The sequence below is a fragment of the Melanotaenia boesemani genome, chromosome 17 (genome assembly GCF_017639745.1).
Source record: "Melanotaenia boesemani isolate fMelBoe1 chromosome 17, fMelBoe1.pri, whole genome shotgun sequence".
Taxonomy (NCBI): Eukaryota; Metazoa; Chordata; class Actinopteri; order Atheriniformes; family Melanotaeniidae; genus Melanotaenia; species Melanotaenia boesemani.
Genome location: NC_055698.1, coordinates 26256728 through 26278431, shown reverse-complemented (window position 1 = coordinate 26278431; position 21704 = coordinate 26256728). Strand labels below are relative to the sequence as shown.

General features: G+C 36.1%; 3 protein-coding genes across 9 annotated transcripts in view; 1 reads left to right on the top strand and 2 right to left on the bottom strand.

Moving 5' to 3' along the window:
* LOC121656678 (collagen alpha-1(XIV) chain) overlaps positions 1–21704 on the top strand; it is a 227554-nt gene that overhangs the window by 146159 nt on the left and 59691 nt on the right. The gene's annotated exons all lie outside the window — the stretch shown is intronic.
* On the bottom strand, positions 1523–6392 carry LOC121656693 (C-type lectin domain family 2 member B-like). The gene is made up of 6 exons (XM_042011815.1): positions 6168–6392; positions 5938–6051; positions 4647–4724; positions 3419–3561; positions 2733–2836; positions 1523–2079 (listed from the first exon to the last, which is right to left on the bottom strand). Exons 1-6 carry the CDS (start codon positions 6325–6327, stop codon positions 1968–1970), a joined length of 711 nt encoding a protein of 236 aa, XP_041867749.1. The 5' UTR covers positions 6328–6392; the 3' UTR covers positions 1523–1967.
* LOC121656695 (CD209 antigen-like protein E) overlaps positions 19608–21704 on the bottom strand; it is a 29054-nt gene continuing 26957 nt past the window's right edge. The window contains exon 6 of the mRNA XM_042011818.1: positions 19608–20163. Within this exon, the coding sequence (XP_041867752.1) occupies positions 20025–20163 (139 nt within the window). The 3' untranslated portion in view covers positions 19608–20024. The remainder of the gene's footprint in view (positions 20164–21704) is intronic.

The following is a 21704-nucleotide window of genomic DNA, read 5'->3' as shown; positions in this document are numbered from 1 at the left end:
GAGCTAATATAATGCAACTTTTAATGTCTCCCTTCTCCAACATACCTAAATCAAAAGGCTGATTTCCCTCATCTGGATGTTATTGAGCTCAGCAGAGGCCTGGTAACAAGCCATTCATTTAATTCAGGTGTTTTGGAGAAGGGATGCATCTAAGACAGGGCTACTCAATTCGGTTCTACGAGGGCCGCAATGCAGCAGGTTTTCCATGTATCCCTGTACCAACACACCTGAGCCAAATTAATGTGTCATTTTGCAGAACCTGATTGGCTGTTAGATCCACCTATTTTGACTCAGGTGTGTTGGTGCAGGGATACATAGAAAACCTGCCAGATTGCAGCCCTCTTCAGACCAAATTGAGTCCTCCTCTCGAGGACTGGACTTGGATGACCCTGATCTGAAGTTTAGTTGTGAAGCTGAAATGTTGAGAGTCATTGTCACAGTTTTCTGGTATCTAAATAAGTAATGAAATTAGTAAAAATGATCTCATTACAAATGCACTCCAGAAAACTGTGGCAAATGTTATATTAGTAAAAACCAGTTTCTGAGGTTTGTGGCTGTCTGTGTTAATAAAATATTTTTATTTACATGATTTTGTTTGTTTTTGTTTTTGTCAAGATTAGAGTGCTGTTTCCATTATTTACATTTGAGGAAACTAAGGGGAGCTCAGCTTCATTAAAAAGCATAAGAATTACCCTGAAAACTCACCTAAGCCACTATGGGGGAACTTTAAAAATAATCCACTTTCAGGTTATTTTTTTTATTTTCCATAAGGACTCGGATGTTTCTTAAACTGAGAGGATTGCATTAATTTGTCAGTTTTGTATTTAAATTAAGGACATCAAATGATTAATAGTTTTAATCAGATTAATCACAGCTGATGTGAGATGCACCTTGTCAGATGAAAGGCATAAAATGTAAACTTATGGATCAGATTCACAAGTTGGCACATAGGAAGTAATTCATTCACTGGTTCAGCTGTTAGTTTACTAATCAGTAGAAGTGTGATTGTAAGTCTGTTTTTTGTCAGCTCATTCTCACCTCTGGAATTTAAATAATTTATATCTGATGTATTTCTACTAGAGGTCTAAATCACAAGTTTCATTACGATAAATGTTGCATTCAATTGACAAAGTTTAAAGGTTTGCTGATATAACAAATTATGCCACAATAATAGAAATTTGATGACTGTTGCATTCAGAATTATTTCTTATATCAACATAAAATGAAGCTTTTTCTGTGTTTGGTTAACATCAAGAACAAACATTGATGAACAATCCTGTTCGAGGCAAGGCAGGTTTATTTGTAAAGCACATTTCAAGTACATGACAAGTGTTAGGGTAATAGTAAATGGTCTGTACTTATATAGGACTTTTATCCAAAGCGCTTTACATGTACATCACATTCACCCATTCACACACACATTCACACACTTATGGCAGAAGCTGCCATGCAAGGCGCTCAACCATGACCCATGAGGAGCAATTAGGGGTTCGGTGTCTTGCTCAGGGACACCTCGACATGAGCTTTCCGGGCCGGGATCATACCGGCAATCTTGGGCTACAGGATGACCACGCCGTCATGCCGCCCCACATAATATTCTCTTATAAGATTCAACAACACATCCTCATTAGCTCAGAGCAAGGCATGTTTACTGTTTACATCACAGAATTAGAAACTTAATACTTGCATTTGAACTTCATGTTAGAAATGGATATTATGGTTGACAGAAACACAATGAAGTTATTTTCCTACATTGTGTTGTCTCATGCAAACTAGTCATGGATGCAAATTTCTATTTAAATGAAGCAGAATGAGAAAAGCTATCCTAAAATAATCAGTCTTCATCTTCATCAGGCTGCAGTTTGACTTGTTTTAGTCAGTTTGTGGAACCAGTTGTTGCCAGATGTATTTCTAATAGTAAAAATAGATTTAACAACATGTACTTTATATTAATAAAAGCAGGAATTTTATTTCTCACAGATCCATTTCCTGCCATTATTGGAATATGCTAATGACCATTCCCCTTTATCATCGCAGCACAATGCACATTCACCAAGTTCTGGCTCCTTTTCCCAGAACCTGCAGGACAAATAAAATGTCACATTCAACTTGACTGATAATCAGGATTATTCCCAAACTTCCTCTGCATAAGTTTCACATGTATTCTTTGTTATTTTCCATTTACATGTTAAATTTACACACATCTGATAACACGAGTGATTGTGGACTGATTAATATATTTTATGAACTCTTGATCAAGTCTAACATAGTTTCCATTAATTCATTAAATCCAGTAAAATCTGTTCAGTCTGCAAGTTTCCCAGAAACATTTCCTCTTGCTGATCTGCTTCCTGGTTTTAAGCTAGTTAGTGTCTTTTTCTATTCACTCTCCTCTCCTGCTGGAAGCCTCACGGTAAACCATCACATATATTAGAAGAACTTTTTCAGCTGCTTAATGTTCATGTTTTATTAATAAATAAAAATTAAATGAGCTTCTGCTTTTAAATGATAAAAACAGCAGTTATACAGACATCAGTTTTAAGTAAAATACTTGTTTTGTTGCAGTTTTTCAGTTGGTCTGCAGGAAAAATTTGCAGTAAAATTCCTTTTTTTAACTCATCCAACACAAGAATTATGGTAACGTAAACTTGGGACATAATTTACACAATTTTTTATATTCTATAGTTCCAAACAATGATGTTGACAAGACTGTAAAGGAAAGAATTTCTTACTTTATTGTCAGTGTTGATCCATCCACCCATTTCCATTCACTGCCCTCCGTCTTTCCAAGACCAATCCAGAAAAACTCCTTCATAGTGAGATTCTTGAGAAATTCCTAGTTAATCAGACAAAAGTAGTTATTTTAGTTACTGTTTCGTGTATCTGTTGTAGTAATATAACTTTGGGAGCATGTCTGAAAGAAAAACTTTTTAATTCTTCCATCAGCAAAAAGCAGAAAAACTTTTAAAATTAAAATTCCATGTTTCCTTTAATGAGAATATTCTTTTCATTTACTTTGTTGTTGTTCAAAATAATTTTCAGTCTGTTGAAAGTTCTCATTCAGTACTAAATGTTTTATCACACATACTAACCTCAAATTTGTTCCAGTAAATCAGTTTTTCTACATTTCAAACAAAGTTATTTTATTCACCACCAAAACTATCATAACTAAAATGAAACAAAGCTATAGAGAACTAAACTATGCAAATAATAAAATTTTGAGACAAATGGGAGTTTATGAGCTAAATCAAGTAAATGGCTCTAATTCCTCGGGTCCATGATTTTAGGATCTGAAAACCATTTAAACTGAAATCCATCAGGATCATTACAGGAGGCAGCTCACTGACAGCAGATCAAACACACAAGTAACAGATCAGTTACACCAAAGATCACACAAGCACTAAATAAACACACCCACCTGTTCCTCTTTGCTGTTTATGATCACCAGATCAGCTCCTCTTTCCTGACAGTCTTTCCTGCTTTCTGACCAGCTTTTCTTCTCGGTAGATTTAAAGTAACAGCTGCTTCCAAATCTTTTCCATCCATCAGGACACATTTTCTCTGAACAGAAAAACAAATGTTTCAAAATTGATGTTTTTATAATTATCTTTTAACTTGATAAGACATTCAGGACTTTTTCTCATTTTCTGTCTTATTTGTACAAACTGTATCTGTTCCTGGCAGAAATATTCATGCAGGAAAAAATAAAATGTGAGAAAAAGTAAAAGCCTTTTAAATAAAGTATTCCTGTCCTCACCAGAAGCAGTGATGCATCAATAATTACTGATCTATTAGTTAATGCAGGACAACTTGTGTTTCCACTACATAAGAACAAAATACGGAGCTCCATCAAATCCTAGCGGTCATGGGTTGACCATATTTTTATTAGAACTTTCTCCAGCCTTATTCACCTACTGTCCTACAAGCACATATGTTTTGGTAGTGTTTACCCACAATGCTCTTTGTGTTGTAGTGTGCTGCATGTATTTGGTTCACTTGAAACAAACCCGGACCTACATTTTAGTTGGGCCAAAGTTTGCTTCTTTGATCCACATCATAGTTTGCTTTCATAGTCACACCACCTCAAAAGTACCACTTTCCAAGCAAACAAATTAGGATTCAAATCAGAAGGGCTGGTGTAAATGTGCCTTAAGTCTAATTTTTACCAACTTACACAGTAGCATGAGCTGTATGAAGATAGGTGAAGAAAATAAAGCAGCTATTGGGCTGGCTTTACTGTCAATTGGCCTGATTTGTCTGTGATATTTGGTATAGCTAAGCAATCCTAGATGGAAGTATCATCAGTGCCTATGCAGCAGTTCCTCCAGTCTGTCACCTAATTACATAAAAACTCGCTTTGATGTGTTTTTATCTTGTGGTATGTAAACAGGGTGATGAACCCTATAAAATAAATACTTCTAAAGGTAAAGACAGACCCCGATCACATGTTCAGCACTGTTTTTGTTTTCAATCTTCTCTCATCTTCCAACTTGTTCTTCAACCTCTGCATTTCATCTTGTAACTGGTAATGATTTCATGACTGTTCTATTGCTCGTGTCTTTAGAACAACCGTTGATAGAACAGAGAAACTAGCAAAAAGCATGAAAATATTTAGATAAACAAAGTTTGGTGAAGGCATTTCTTACCTGTAGGGGGGCCCAAACCTACAGCTTTGGGCTCCAGCTGATTGTAACAGCTGTTCAGTTCGTTCATCTTCAAGGTTACTAAAAGAACAACAAAACACAATCAGTTTGGTTTAATGAGCTTAAATAAATATTGTCAGAAGTCGCTATTTCACTTAACTTTGTCTTCCTATATTTTTAGCTCTTTTAATTAACAGCTGTTTTTACAAGTCATGTAAAACGCAAATAAAGGTGTTAAAATAAAGCTGTCCCCATCAGACGTTTACAGTTAAACTATTTAAGAATACTTGGTATTAATGAAGAAGTACGTTGTTCTATTATAGTTGACAGTAAACACGATTGTTTCACACCTTTAAATTAAGGCGTGAGAAGAACACAGTTGTGGTGTTTCTGTACTGAGCCGTGATGAAATGTGTGAGGGTTGATTTTCCACTATGATACTCAGACCACATTGGTGGGTCAGCTTGTTCATGTAGTTCTTCCTCTTTGTTCTGTTTTTTGTCTGGGCGTACCACAACCTTAACAGAAAAGTACAAGACTTGCTACAAGGTGGGAAATCAGCCTTGTTTTTAAGGGTGGATGAAAATTTGATAGAATTATTTTAGCTTAGTCGTCCTTTGCTAGGATTCAACATATATCATTTAACAATATATTTAACATGAAGGAGCGAAATAAAAATCCACAAAACCGACAATGAGGCACAGATAATTAAAAAAGGCAAACACAAACAAGGAAACCAACATATCAAGACTGGAAAATAATTCAAAGAAATAAAGATAAAAAACAAAGAAAGTTGTGATGTTTACATATTTTTGCACAGTGAAGTGGCATAAAGAGATACTGCACATGATAATGAATCTTGAAATATTCCATGTGGAGGTTTTAAAATGTTTCAGTCAGGGAGTGTATAGTTCGAGCTTTTATGCACAATGCAAAGCAGTTAAACTAACTCATCTTTAAAAACAGAGCTCCTTTGCTTTGTGGTGGAAAACTACATGTTCTAAATATGTTTGTGTTGCAGACACACAAAACAGAACAAACAGCAAGTTGCAAACAGCCCAAAACACCCGAAACCAAACCCAGCCTGCTGAGGTGTCGTACAGAAACGAGGATATAACTGTGTAATATGAAGACACATGACAAACATCCTGAAGCTGAACTTTTGAAGCACGTGTCTTCTGAACTATTCCACATGTTTGTAAGTAAAAACTATAACAGTTATACAGCCGCTCTTTAAGCTTGTGTCCAAAATGTATCATGTCCACCGATTTTGAGTTGTTGTAGTTTAACTTACTGTATATGGACAGCATGATGATTCCAGCTAACATCAAACAGCACAGCAGTTGGTACAACATCACGTCTCCAACGTGTCCTTTCTTGACTGTAGGATTCTTCTGGGTCTGTGGTTCTACAAAAACAAACATCACAGATTAAAGCAAACAAGAGGTTCACACAGTCGCCCATCATGGCTGGATGTAATTTTCTGTCATACTAAACTGTCACAATATCACACCATTTATTTACCTCTTTCCTGTGACTGAACGTTAGCTCGATTATCCAAAAAATCTCCACTTTCATAGATGCTCACCACCCTCTCGTTCCATTCATCTCTGCCTTCTTGCACCTTTCTGTTGTATCTCACTTTTTTTGACAAATCTGGTTTGGCGTAGATATCTGAGGACATCCTGAAATAACCAAGACAACTTAACTGGTGTTTCGCTTACTGTGTGCTCTGAACGGAAGCTCTTATCTCCCCTTCTACAATATGCAGCACTAACTAACACGTTCGGCCGACTATAGTCTGCAGATACAAGGAAGTGATAAACAGTAGGGCTGATGCTGGCAGTGTTTCTTGTTCGTATGGTAATACAACGAAACAATATGTAGAATTATTGAGGAAGAAGCTAAATTTAAACTAACCTGCACACACACACACACATATATAAATATATATATATATATATATATATATATATATTTAGCAGAACAAATAATGTTTCTGAATGAATCAAAAACGGACTGAAAAATTATTTCCAAAAACAACTAAATCAGTAAAAACTGAAGAACTTGTTCAGGCACAACACTGGATGTGGGTGTGTGAAAGTTAGTGGGTATGGCACAGGGGAGGCTGTGAATGAGGGGTGACATGGTGGATAGATGGAGTAACAGGAACAGGTGGGTGGAGGGAGTGGGTGGACGTGTAGAGGAGGGAGGGTGAGGAGGATAGGGTGGTGTGAGGGAACTGATCCTCCCGGGCTCCTGGTGCCTCTGGGCCCTGCGTTCTGGCCCTCGATGGTCGGTAGCTTGCGGGGTCGGCAGCTCCCAAATTTGGCCCCTGTGTCCTGTGACTGCGGGATCTCTGGCTGGAGCCATCCTCTGCCATCCTCGGGGTGGGTCCAGGGACGTCTTCACGGTGGAGTGGTTTGGGTTTGTGCTCCAGGATTGCTGCTGATCGCCCGGGTCTCTGTGCCACCTTAGTCTGCCTCTAGTTGCATTTGCACGATCACATTTATCTGTGACGACTCCTCATTCCTCATAATCTGCACGCTGACACAGTCACTGAGTTGCCCAGTGAGTTTATACACTAAGAGCTACTTTTGTTTAGGTTTGTGTGTGTGTGTGTGTTTCTGGTACTTTGGTTGTTGTAATACATGTTGGTGCCGTCTTGTTTTTTTTTTGTTTGTTTGTTTGTTTGTTTTTAGAAACTCCTGATGATTGTCAGCTTAGTTCACCTGTAGAAGCTGTAGGAAATTTTCTGTTGTGTTTCTGTACATTTGTAGCAGTTGGTGGTCTGGTGATAGGTTTGACTGAAGGGTTGTCTTCAATCTACTGTATTCTTTTCATCTTCCTTTTTTATACTTTCCTTTTTACTTCTCTTCATTATTCTCTTTTTTTCTATCCCGTCCGGTCAGGTAGAGCAAGATTACATAAATTCCATAATTCAAAAATAAAAAAATAAAAAAATAAAAAAAAAATCAGAATGCCAAGAGGAGCCTTATACCCATAAAGCTTCGCCTGGAGTTATTTTGGCACCGTGCCAGTGCAGTATTAACAAAACAATAATAAAGGTGGCATCTACAGAGGCCATTTTTTCCCCCTTTATTTATTTATTTTTATAATTCGAATGTAGACAAATCTTCAAAAATAATTAATTGATTAGCATGTGGGATTACTTTGGGCCGATATTTTAAGTAGAATATGTCAAATACTAGCTTACAACAATATTCACTTATCAGCAAACATATAATAAAATTAAATAATCTTTAAATGTATTCATTTTTTAAAGTGTATTTTTGAGTCAGTCATTTGAGGGGGAACAGTTGGGGAAAATAAACTTGAAATAATGATAAAGTAACAAAACCGAGAGTATGATGTCAGCTGATACTGATTTATTTTATCACACGTCGACAGATCAATAATGAACACACACTGTCTGTCTGTATGTTAGCAATACAACTCAAAAAAGTTATGGACAGAGTTTTAGTAAATTTTCAGGAGTGTCAGAAATGGAATGAAGAAGCGAGTGGTTACATTTTGAAGGGGAATCCTTATCACTGTCTGGATCCAGGTATTTTTTCGATGATTCTTTACCAATTGGGTGATAGGATAATTTTGCCATACAACTTCTAACTCATCAGATAATGCCCAGAATCATTGGCAAAATAAAAAAAAAAATACAAGATGACGTGGTAATCTGACATTATTTGACCCGAATCATGTTGAGATTCTGGATCTAGTCGGATATAGGGAGTACTGGGTGGACTGTTGGATCTTTTGGGGTTTTTCTCAGGTGAGTGACCCTATGGCTTGGCTGAGGTCTAGGCTCTCTGAGTCAGTTCATTCAAACTGGACACCCCCACCTTAACTGTGGGCTTATTCTGAGTTCATTTGTTAGGATATTGAAATTTATTTTGCACATTTCCAGTACTGCTAAGGAGTATTCTGGTCTAAAACCATAGTTCACAATTTTGATTTCTCTCTACATTACAAATTACTGTCAATCCTTTGTGTTAAGAGGTGGATGACCCAGATAAGAGGGACAGAGATGAAGAAAACCAAAACTTGGTTTTGAGCTGGATAAACTAAAAGCAGAACTTGATTCTAGAAAAGCTGCACATGGAAGAAATTTTACTGATGGACAGACTGACTGACAACAATGTAAAGCAAGGCAAAGCAAATTTATTTTTATAGCACATTTCATGTACAAGACAATTCAAAGTGCTTTACATAAAATATTCAAATATTTACATCAGTGTGCAGGAAGCACTGAAAAACAAACTTTAAAAGAAATAAAAGAAATTAAATAAAACCAGAAAGAAAAAGCTAAAATAAAATAGAAGAAATGCAAGAAATAAAGTTCCAGTTTGGGGGGGCGGGGGTGGGGGGGGGGGGGGGGGGGGGGGGGGCAGTATTAAAACATGATCAAGTTTAAAGATTCCAGCTCAAAAGAACCAGTTGCAGATCTGGACTTCTAAATAAAAACTAGTGCAGCAGAGAACAGGTGGGTATTTAACTTGGATTTAAATAAACTGAGTGTTTCAGCTGATCTGAGGCTTTCTGGGAGTTTGTTCCAGACATGTGGAGCATAGAAGCTGAATGCAGCTTCTCCATGTCTGGTTCTGACTCTGGGAACTGATAAGAAACTGGATCCAGATGACCTGAGGGTTCTGGTAGGTTCATAGTGGGTCAAGAGGTCACTGATGTATTTTGGTCCTAAACCATTCAGAGCTTCATAGACCAGCAGCAGAACTTTAAAGTCTATTTTCTGACGAACAGGCAGCCAGTGTAAAGACCTCAGAGCTGGACTGATGTGGTCCACTTTCTTGGTCTTAGTGAGGACTCGAGCTGCAGGTGTCTTTTTGGAGGTGTAGTTTGCCTGAATAGACCTACCCAAATTAAATCAACAATAACTCTGTAATTTGCAAGTCAATATACATAACCTTGGTCTCAATGGATAGGTAAGACCCTATGGAATCCAGTGTCAGAAACATTGTGAATATTAATATGCCTGTGCAAATTGTGATAAACCATAGGTAAAAATAAAAAGAATATCCTCACCTAATTGTGATAGAAATCATTCTGTGCATAAAGATACCACTGCATGGATTCAGCAACTCCTTGACTACAACTGTACAAAGTTTCATGAGAATAGAACAAAGCTCATAGCTTTTATGTAGGTTTTAGTGTGGATAGTACCAGGCGGACTTTCCATTTGGCCACTTGGATACCCAAACTGTGCCAAATTGTGTTGTGTCTTTATTTCCTCCAGAGCTTCTAACACAGTGTTTTTGGTTTTTTGTAATTTCTTGGACATGTTTATGGCTTTTATCCTTTGTTCTAAATTAATAAAAAGTCAAAATGAAGCAAAGAAATGAAAGCTGTTCGATATTCGCTCTTTCCGGTGTGCCCACGTGCGTAACTGCAGCAAAATGGCAGCAAAATGGCGATGATGCTCCTTTGCAAGCATTTATACCTGACAGACATCGTTGGAAAGCTTGTAAGATGTAGAATTTGACCAAACTTTATTTATACTGCCAAGATCCACAACAAGACAACAAAATGGCTGTGAATGGGAGCATATGACATGTTAGCACATGACGCAGTTTCACCATTATGGATTACTACGCTGTGAGTTTTGGTCGAAGAACAGTGTGGATAGACTGAAAATGACCACAAAAAGGTAAGGAAATAAAAATTATTGCTGTTTGTGAGAATAGCTTTGGGATTTGGTGTTGTATTTGGTGATAAACATGCTATCTGATACGGCTAGCTGTGATATGTGAAGGTTAGCTTTGTGTTTGTTTTGAGACTGACGTGAGGTGCTTGGCGAATATCTTTTTATGCTTGATATCATATGAAAGTGCAGCTTTTCTAGTTTCATTTGATACCCAATATGTTGGGGAACAATGAACGGATCACGCGTTTGTTGCATTTTGTTTCGGGTGTTACTCGTTATGGTGGCGCTGTTGTTTGTGGCGTACATATTTTAAAGTTGTTATTAAACAAATACTTTGTTGACTAAATGCACTTGGAGAGTTTATTTAGTGGTATTTAGGTATTATTCTTTGAGACACATTATAAATAAAATATCCTTATATCACTAAAGTAACATTTTTACTTACATGAACTTGTGTTTACACCTGTTGGACACACCAGTGGGTCCATCAGGCTTAAGGGGATAATAACCAGATCCTTTACCAGATTGAAAGCTTTAGCCGAGACTTTCCCATCAACAGGGATGCAATGCTGCCGTGCTATACTTTACTGCTGTTGGGCAGAAACTTTTTTCATGAATTGATGCCCTACTTCATACAAAAATGTCACACAAAAAATAGCAGATCTATAAGTTCAAGATAAAGCAACATTGTGAGCATGTGGTTATGATTATTTTCATCAATAATTACTGCATGTCAGGTGGTGGGCGTAGCCATGGTGCAGCAGAATTTCTGACTGACAGATTGCGCTCAAAATAGGCAGAAATGTGATGCATTTTTAATGTTGGACAATCAGCCCTTAAACATTTTCATCTAGTCTTGTCACTAAGAGACAGAAGAATTTTTCTCACAGAACCAAATCACCATACTATATGAATATATTGCTTCCCATTTCCCCCAATTATTAGAGCATGCGTGGTACACACTACTGTAACTGTCCTGCCCTCCAACTTCCCAGAACCTGTTGGACAAATAAAACATCACATTCAACTGGACTGAAATTCAGGATTATTTCCACATTCAGATAAATTTCCTCTTTATAGGTTTCAGATGTTTTCTGTATTTCTTTTCTCATCATCTTATAGAACGTACACACATGTGACAACACACAGGATTGTGGGTCTGGACTGATTATAGATCATTACTGAACTCTTGATAAAGTCCAACATTGTCTCTATTTATTCATTAAATTCAGTAAAAGGTGCTCAATCCTCCAGAAATGTTTCCTCTGCTGATCTGCTTCCTGGTTTTAAGCTTGTTAGTGGTTTTATTTCTGATCAGTCTGTCCTCCTCCATGACTTTTCACTGTGAACCATCAGACACTAGAAAAACCTTTTCAGCCATTAAATGTAGTAAAATACTTTGTCAGTTGTAAACATGTTTTGTTGTAGTTTTTCAGTCGGCTTGCAAGAAGTTTTTACCTCTAAATTTTTCATATTTATCAGGAGAAAATTGTAAGATTCTAAATTTTAGATTTTACGTCTCTAAACAGTGATATTAATTAACATTGTAAAGAATTTCTTACGTTACTGTCAGTGGAGATCCGTCCACCCATTTCCATCCATGTTTTGTCCATTCAAGACCGATCCAGAAATATGAACTCAGTTTACTGACAAATTCCTGGACAGACAAGAAAGGTAGATTCAGAAAAAAATATTATTCTGTTCGTCTGTTGCAGTAACATAACTGTAACAATATCTGAAAGAAAAACAAACTTTTTAATTCTTCCATTCTGCAAAAACCAAAAGCAACAAAATGTTAATGAATGATTTTCAGTCTTTGTTAAAACAAATGTTGAAATTTCATTAAAACTACTGACTTTAGTTCCCTGTAGTTTCCTTTGATCAGAAAACAGTTTTCACTGATTTTGTTGTTATTGAAAATAATTTTTAATGTTTATGATTCATTCAGCAACATTTTTTCACTCATACTGATCTGGTCTTTGTTCTGGTAAATAAATCACATTTTTACTACATGTTTAACAATTATTCTTTTTTTAACAAATGTAGCAGAACTGAGTCAAAACAAAACCATAAAGTTCTGAAATATGAAAATATTTACATTTTGAAATGAGTTCATGAAGTAAATCAAGTAAATGGATCTAATTGATCAGCTGATCCTGATTTTAGGACTTGAAAACCATTTAAAGTGAAATCCATCAGGACAGGAAGCAGACTGACAAAAGATCAAGACTAAAGTACCAGATCAGTTACATCAAACATCACACAGACATAAAAAATCAAACACACACCCACCTGTTCCTCTTTGCTGTTTATGATCACCAGATCAGCTCCTCTTTCCTGACAGTCGTTCCTGCTTTCTGTCCAGTTTCCCTTCTCAGTGGATATAAAGTAACAGCTGCGTCCAAATCTTATCCAGCCATCAGGACAGCAGATCTCTGAATATCAAAAAAGTTTTTCAAAATCAGATTTCATGTTATTTAATGTCAAATCAATTACACTTAGGATCTTTACTCCATAAACACCTCAGGTTTCTAATATATATCTTATATCCCATCTATATTAGTCCTTTATAGAAATATGCATACAGGAAAAGCATGAGGAAAAATGAAATCAGATGTTAGTTTGAAGTTGTATATTACTGATGTTTTCAATTTCAATTAAATGTTATCATCAACTTTAATCTTGTTCTCTATCTGTCTGTGATTTTACTCAGTATTTAAGAGCTGACCTGTAGTTAAATGCTGTTGAATGCCATGTTGTTCTCTCTGTTATTAACATGAAGAACATTGTAGTGCCATTAGTACATGTCTGATATGCTAACAGAAGTATTGCAGCACAAAATGTGTGTCTTACATCTGTGTCAAAAAGGGTTTGGCCAGATTTGATTTCAAACAAGGTAAAGTTCACAATTCTTAATGCTGGTACACACATAAAGATTTTTCTAAATCTTATTTTTAAATAAGATATTTTTTGTCTGTTAGAGACTTTACACATGAAGATTAAAAATCAGACATTTAACAGTTTTGATCATACTGTGTGTGTTGTGCGCCAATAAACTCAGCACAGAACAACACACATAATGATTGTGTCCAACAACCGATCCAGAATCTAGTCCTCTGAGCCAGAAATCTTGCGTGATAAAACGTGATCTTAGAAAAATGTAGAAGAAGAATCAGCAACTGGAAAAACGAAGAAGATGAACCATGTCAGCAACTTGAAAACACAAGACCCAGCCTGGCAGAGGACATACATGATGAAGTAATGATGGTGGTCTTGTTAACAGGCAAATCCTGGAGACAGCATGGACACGGACTTTATATCCTTCCTTGTTCCCCAGTCATTTTGCTCTCTGGATTGGCTACATTTCGTTCCACATCACAACCCACATTCGCAACTCAGGAGCTGTTGGCTTTCCTCACACATGAAGATTTTTGTTTGTAAAGACTGAACATGTTTAATACGTCTGAATGTCAGCTAGGGCTGCAATGATTAGTCAATGTTGTTCGACAATGAAAATAGTCAACAAATTTACTCATCGACTATTGTCGGCAAAAAAACAAACAAAAAAACAAAACAAAAAAAAAAAAAAAAACCTACAGAGTGATACATTGTCTTCTAACCTATCTCTGGTGAAAGCTGCACATGCAAAAATCCGCTAGGGAAAAAATATGGCGGCCAACTGGGGAAGAAAACGGCGGCATAGGACGTCAAAAGTCTGGAATAACAGTCTTGTTCTACAGCATCTTTATTTCATCCATTAACTGACTCTAACTTAAACTCAGGATTTTATAACTGCTCTGTAGCTGACTGAGGGATGTCATGTCTGTAGAACAACCATTGATACAACAGTAAATATGAACAATTTTAATAATAGCTTGATAAATACAAAATAAAATAAATAAATAAATAAATACCTGTACACTTGACCTGCAGCTGACTATTCCTGTTGTTCAGCTCATTTATTTTCAAGCTTACTGAAAGACACAAAAATTCCTTTAATAAACAGCAAAAGGTAAATAATAGGAACAGATAGTTATCTCCATGTTTCAATGATCAGTAAGCATGTTTCTCCATCACTGACACTGATACAATAGTCATTTCAATACACAATTAATGATGAATTAAAGGTACGCAAAGTAAAAATGTAAATTTTAGATGCAACTACTTATTGAAAGACCTCATTTCATCTTTAGGCTGATATTTCTTCAAAGTGACTAAAATGTCTTGTTTTTCTTAATAAATTTAAAAACAATCTCAGCAAAAATATCAAGTGGTCATTCTCTTTTTACTAATCTGTGATTACATTTTAATCTTGTGCAGGAATAAAATATCGCTATCATACATCTAGACTAAATGTCCTTACTGTCTTTTTAACATCTGGTGGTCGCCTGTTGCTTTGTTCATGACTGGTGAGAGGAAGTGACGTGCGGTGAGGTTCATGGCAGGTGAGGCACTGACTTCTTTGGAGTCAGATTTGTACACACACCAACACAAATACAAACATATATGGCCTAAAAAGAACTCGTATAGCAGCAAGAGACGATGATTAGAGGAAATTTGCTTCTTCATGTGTTATAAACATTTTATATTCATGATATTTATTTTTATTCTCATCTTTCAAAAAGAAAACACCAATTTGTAGTTTCACCTTTTTATTTAAATGAAGTCCACGCACCTATCCTGCTCCACAAAAAGATCTGTCTAAAGAGATAACAACCAAATAAATTCTTTATTGGTCCATTTTATTCCACCTGTATGTTTGTTTTCAGTGTTTTCATTTTAGTTTAGATATATAATCTTTCATCTGGGGAGTCAGATCAAACAAACTGCTGCACCACATGACCTGCTGACTTTAGCTAACACTTTAGCATGGTAGCATTAAGCACCTGCCAGCTCATCAAGTTCTGTCTGCCTTAATTTATTACTTTTCAACACAGTTTATTGTGCGATCAGAGAATAGTTATTTCACACATTTATATAAAAAACATAACCCAGACTGTAGAAAGTCATGTTTAATAATAAATATTTTTGTTAACTTTACATTGGCAAGATGCAGAGAAACTGAAACAGACCATACAACCCAGTGTGTATGTGGTCGATTATTCACAGGCTCGGTTCACCGCTGCCTCATCTCAGGTTTCTGCTCTATATTTGATCGGGAAATTCAGTGATTTTATTTATTATGATGTTAAAAATGATTGACATCATACAGAAAATATATAACACAGATCACTGGAAAAATATTAAAATTATATTGTAATAAATATTAGTTTTGTCTGCCTCACCAGTCTCCTCTAACCGCAGGTCACTGCTCAGAGGTCATTCTAAGTAACTCCATCTACACATTCAAAGTATAAAAATACAAGTCCTCACAGCGTATTATGACTCCAGCCAGAATCAGAAGATACATCACTCCCAGGAAGATCTCGAAAACTGTAACATGGCTTCTATTCACAGCTTGAAGGTTCTTCTGGTTGTTGTTTTCTACAGAATCCAAACACACAAAGAAACTATTATCTCTTTTTAAGGAATTTTTCTGAAACCATGTTTTCTCTACACTGAACTGAATAATGAATATTTGAACTCAGGTGAAACCAACATTTATCATGAAATTATGATGATTCATGCATATTCGCCTTGTTTGGGCTGAAATTACAGGAACTAAAAGAGATGGTAAATTAAGGAGTTAATCTGATAATTTAAGTGTTTAAAGTAACAAACGTGTACCACATTGTTTTTTAACTTCATGTTGAGCCATTTTCAATATTTCCTGCTTACCAGGTCTTTGTAAGCCGAGATCAGAGTGCTGCTCTCCATCGTCTAACATCTCCACCTTGCTTTGCTCTCTGCCTCCTTCATCTTCATGGGTCCTTGTCCTGTATTTCACTCTCAGATCTGGCTCAGGGTGAAGTTCTGCAGACATCTTGCTGACAAATAACTGATCCGACTTCAATCTCTGTTCTTCTCTTTTGGTGTTGTGCAGCTTTCAGCTTTTAATATCGAGGAAGTGACAGTACAGTCCATGATGTCATTTTTAAAAATACTTATGCATCAGTATTCACAGAGAAAATATTGGTTTGTCAAAACTCCTAACTATGACTCTATAAATATAAAATCTTGCTTTTAAATTTCAGATTTTGTGATTGTAGCAATGCACAAATAAAATTTTACTCAGCAGAAACACAATGCATCTAAAAATCTTTGTTAGTGGCTGATTTATAGCTTTAATAGTTAAAGGAAGACAGCTTCTGACACAGGAAATGGTTTGGATGATCTGATTTCCCCTTCTTGAGGCCCAGACAGGGCAAGGCAACTGTATTTGTGTTGCACATATGAATGCAGTTCAGTGTGCTTCAGAGAATAGAAAAAAATTAACAATGCAGAAACATTTAAAATCATGTTGAGACACAATTAAAATAACCTGATGAAATATAAAAAATATATTTAAATTAAAAAAATTAAAAGTAAGCAACAGTCTAGAACAGTTAAAAAGATACAGAGCAGATTTCATGCATAGGGACATAAGAACATGTTTTTAACCTGGATTTAAGACAACATCTAGGGTCCAGTTGTGCGCTTGTGAAGGTAAATTCACTTGCTGCAGTTTTTATTTTATGTAAAACTTTCCTTGGAAGAAGGTGGTCCTGAACTGTATCAGTTTGAGCCGTCCGGTAGGTCTGCTGTCTGTCAACAATAGAGATGTGACGTTCATGAATGAACCGAATCTTTTGAACGGCTCGTTTAAATGAACAACGGGAACCGAATCACAGCTGTGAGCCGTTCATTTGTGAGCCATTCTTTTTATGTAGAAATTTTCCATACTGTCTTCATCACATTTGTGACATCATAGAAGTCTGATGTCCAACACGCTCCATTCATGTGGAGCATCTATGGGTGGAGAGTATTGTTTGGAAACAAATACCATGAGTTCTATCCAAAACATTTACTAGAATTTGCGCTGACTGCTCAGGTTTATCCTTTTTTAATCAATATTTTTCATAGATAGTAGATTTTATATAGGTACATATTTTGATTGTCATTCTTATATATTGTGAAATTTTGTAAGATATTGTAAGAACGAGCCAGTCTTTTGAAAGGCTCTTTGAAAGGAACGGCTCCTCAAGATCCGGCTCCCTTCGAAGAACCATAAATCCTTTCTTTAGTCGGCAGATGAGGATCAGCAGGTAAAGATTAAAGTCCATTGTTACTCTTACACCTCTCAAAAGCACAAATCCATCCCATTGCTGCAATATTTTCCTAAAAGCTCTGTAAAAGTCTAAAACTAGTGAATCTACGTCAGCTAATTAGTTCACATCTGCACACATGGGTCGGTGGGCGTGGTTTCTATGTCTGCAAGATGAGGACCTGCCTTTATTGTATATGGATGAAGGGGCCTATGAGTTGTTTATTTTTCTTGTGACAAATCAAATCAAACTTTATGTATAAAGCACTGTTCATGCCAAAGGCAACATAAAGTGCTTTACACGATTAAGAAATTTAAGCATATCTTACGAACAAAACAAGCCTTACACATCAACACAGAATTACATAACAATGGAAACACTCATTAAGATCTTGCACACAGTCGCACGCACACACATGTATATACTTACACAAAGCAAATAAATTAAGATCAAATAAAATTTAATTAAAAGCTAAACTAAAAAGATAGGTCTTAAGCCTCTTTTTAAAAACGTCAACGGTCTCTGCAGCCCTGAGGCCCTCTTGCAGACTGTTCTACTACACAAGGACAAGGTATGGTTCTACATCACGTTACAGTGTGAAAAACAAAAACTGGTTTTGTCCTGTAGGTGGCGTTTTGAGTCAGTTTCACCCACAAAATCCCAAAATTTTAGCAACAGTATAGGTGGTTTCCATCACAATAATGTAATACTATGTTGTTTAAAGCTCAAAAAAACAAGTTTTAGGCTGCATTACCATTAGAAGTCTCAGCATCCCGCTAATCCACACATTGCAGAAAACATGAAAGACGTTGATTTAGCTTAAAGCTAAGTTGTGCCGCAAGAGCAACCACACAATAAAGGTAGATGAAGGGTTAAAAAGTGAAAGGAAATCTTTACAAGTAAAAAGCCTGACGTATTTAAACCTCATGATGCACAACACTAGATATCACACAGCAGGAAGTGATTCAGTCCGTCCATGTCCCCGTTACCTTGCCTGTTACTAGCAGTGTGATTGTTAGTGTGTAGTTTGTCGGCTCATTCTCACCTCTGGAACTCCTACCATGTATTTTCATCCTGGAGAAGTATTTCCAGAAGCCATCTGTGAGTGGCCAAGATGATGGGTAAAAGAGTCTAACCCGGGGAACTCAAACGTCTGTCCTCAAGGGCCACCGTCCTGCAGGTTTTAGATGTTTCCCTGCTCCAACACACAAGTTCATGAGGTCGGGTTTTGTGCTGCTTTGTCAGCATCTTTGGTTTTGTGTATTAAAGCTCCCTGCACCTTCATCTGGCTTCCACCTGTCTGCTCTGTCCTGCATTTGTTTCCTCCCCAAAACAAGAATTGTAATAATGACTTTGCTTCATAAATGGGACTGTACGGATAAAAGCAAACCAAGTATTTTTTGTTTTAGTTTAACAGCAGTGAATATTTACACTGTGAAAAAAATAATCAGAGGCTTCTTTTATGCTTCTTTAAAAGAATAATCAGCAATGTTTGAGCTGCGTGCTGTCGTATTCAGGAACATCTGAAGTGCAGTTTAAAAATTTCAAGGAAAAAAGATAAAAGCTTGATTTATGTATTTTTAATTAATCAAACATCTTTGTAATATTACTAAAATGTTTTCTCACTGAAACATAATCATGGCCTTGGATAATTAACCAGTACAATAAAATCTGTCTAACAACATAAAGTAGAAACTGATTAAAAATTAAACAAGCCTTTACATGGGGCGGCGTGGCTCAGCAAGGTAGAGCGGTCGTCTTGTAACCCGAGGGTTGCCGGTTCGATCCTCGGCCAAGTCGTGTTCATGTCGAGGTGTCCTTGGGCAAGACACCGAACCCCTAGTTGCTCCTGATGGGTCGTGGTCGAGCTCCTTGCATGGCAGCTTCCGCCATCAGTGTGTGAATGTGTGTGTGAATGGGTGAATGTGCTGTATACTGTAAAGCGCTTTGGGTATCCTGGTACAGAAAAGCGCTATATAAATACGGACCATTTACCATTTACCATACATACATCAAAGTAGAATAAGATAATAAAAACACTCATTACATCCTGCTGTTTGCAAAAGAAACATAACACATTTCTGTTTACATTTATCAGAAGGAGGAAAGTTCTCCTTCATTGATCAGTCTGCAGTTATTCACACAATCCAGATTAAAACAACTAAGATTGAGGATTTTTCTTCTTGTTAAAATCTTCAGCTGCTACCTTCATGTGTGCCAGATAAATTAAAGATGATACTGACTGTAGATTTAGCAAGAAAAACATCATAAATCAAGCAAGTAAACAAAGTAAAGAGAGGCTGCAGTTTTCCTTGTTTTACAATAAATGAGTGGAACAAAGTTTATATGTTGTTGTTGTTGTATGGATGACTTCCACCTTCACTACTCTGTCTATATATTAGATTACAGAGGGACGATATATGTAGATTATGAGTGACACAAATTTACAACAAAGAAAACCTTTTTGTAATATTTTTTGGGATCACATTTGACAGTTTAATCACTGCACACCCACTTATATCACAGAATGATGGAAGATGTTTTCTCACAGATCCAAATCACTATATTACCTGAATTTATTGCTACCCATTTCCCCCGATTATTACAGTACACATGGTTAAAAGTGTTGTTACTGTCCAGCCCTCCAACTTCCCAGAACCTGTTGGACAAATAAAACATCACATTAAACTGGACTGAAATTCAGGATTATTTCCACATTCAGATAAATTTCCTCTTTTTAAGTTTCAGATGTTTTCTGTGTTTCTTTTCTCATCTTCTTATAGAACGTACACACATGTGACAACACACAGGATTATGGGTCTGGACTGATTACAGATCATTTATGGACTCTTGATAAAGTCCAACATTGTCTCTATTTATTCATTATGTAGTTTTTCAGTCGGCTTGCAGGAAGTTTTTAGTGAACAAAGTTCAAGTTGTTCATTCAGCAGAAGAGGCAGAAGATGGATGGATGGAAAATTATACGATTCTATAATTCTGATTTTACGGCTCTGAACAGTGATATTAATTAACATTGTAAAGAATTTCTTACGTTTCTGTCAGTGGAGATCCGTCCACCCATTTCCATCCATATTCTGTCCATTCCAGACCAATCCAGAACGATGTTCTCAGTTTATTGACAAATTCCTGGACAGACAAAGAAAATGTAGAATAAAAAAACATTATTCTGCTCGTCTGTTGTAGTAACATAACTGTAACAATATCTGAAAGAAAAACAAACTTTTTAATTCTTCTATTCTGCAAAAACGAAAAGCAACAAAATGTTAATGAATAATTTTCAGTCTTTGTTAAAACAAATGTTGAAATTTCATTAAAACTACTGACTTTAGTTTCCTGTAGTTTCCTTTGATCAGAAAACAGTTTTCACTGATTTTGTTTTTTTAATTTTTAATGTTTATGATTCATTCAGCAACATTTTTTCACTCATACTGATCTGGTCTTTGTTCTGGTAAATAAATCACATTTTTACTACATGTTTAACAATTATTCTTTTTTTAAACCATAAAGTACTGAAATATGAAAATATTTACATTTTGAAATGAGTTCATGAAGTAAATCAAGTAAATGGATCTAATTGATCAGCTGATCCTGATTTTAGGACTTGAAAACCATTTAAAGTGAAATCCATCAGGACAGGAAGCAGACTGACAAAAGATCAAGACTAAAGTACCAGATCAGTTACATCAAAGATCACACAGACATAAAAAATCAAACACACACCCACCTGTTCCTCTTTGCTGTTTATGATCACCAGATCAGCTCCTCTTTCCTGACAGTATTTCCTGCTTTCTGACCAGGTTTTCAACACAGTGGATTTAAAGTAACAACTGCGTCCAAATCTTATCCATCCAACAGGGCAGCATTTCTCTGAATATCAAACAAGTATTTCAAAATCAGATTTTATGTTATTTAATGTCAAATCAATAATACTTTCAGGATGTTTACTCCATAAATATCTCAAGTTTCTAAGATATATCTTATATCCTATCTATATTAGTCCTAATAGAAACATTCATACAGGAAAAGCGTGAGGAAAAAATTAAATCAGATGTTAGTTTTAAGTTGTATATTACTGATGTTTTCAATTTTAGTTTAATTCCACCGTCAACTTTAATCTTGTTCGCTACCTGTCTGTGATTTTTACTCAGTATTTTAGAACTGACCTGTAGTTAAATGCTG

Coding starts and splice junctions, on each gene's coding strand:
- LOC121656693 (XM_042011815.1), bottom strand. CDS start 6,327: ATGTCCTCAGATATCTACGCCAAACCAGATTTGTCAAAAAAAGTGAGA. Junction 3,562..4,646: donor AGGTTTGGGCCCCCCTACAG/GTAAGAAATGCC, acceptor TTTTCTGTTCAG/AGAAAATGTGTCCTGATGGA. Junction 2,080..2,732: donor GGATCAACACTGACAATAAA/GTAAGAAATTCT, acceptor TTTGTCCTGCAG/GTTCTGGGAAAAGGAGCCAG.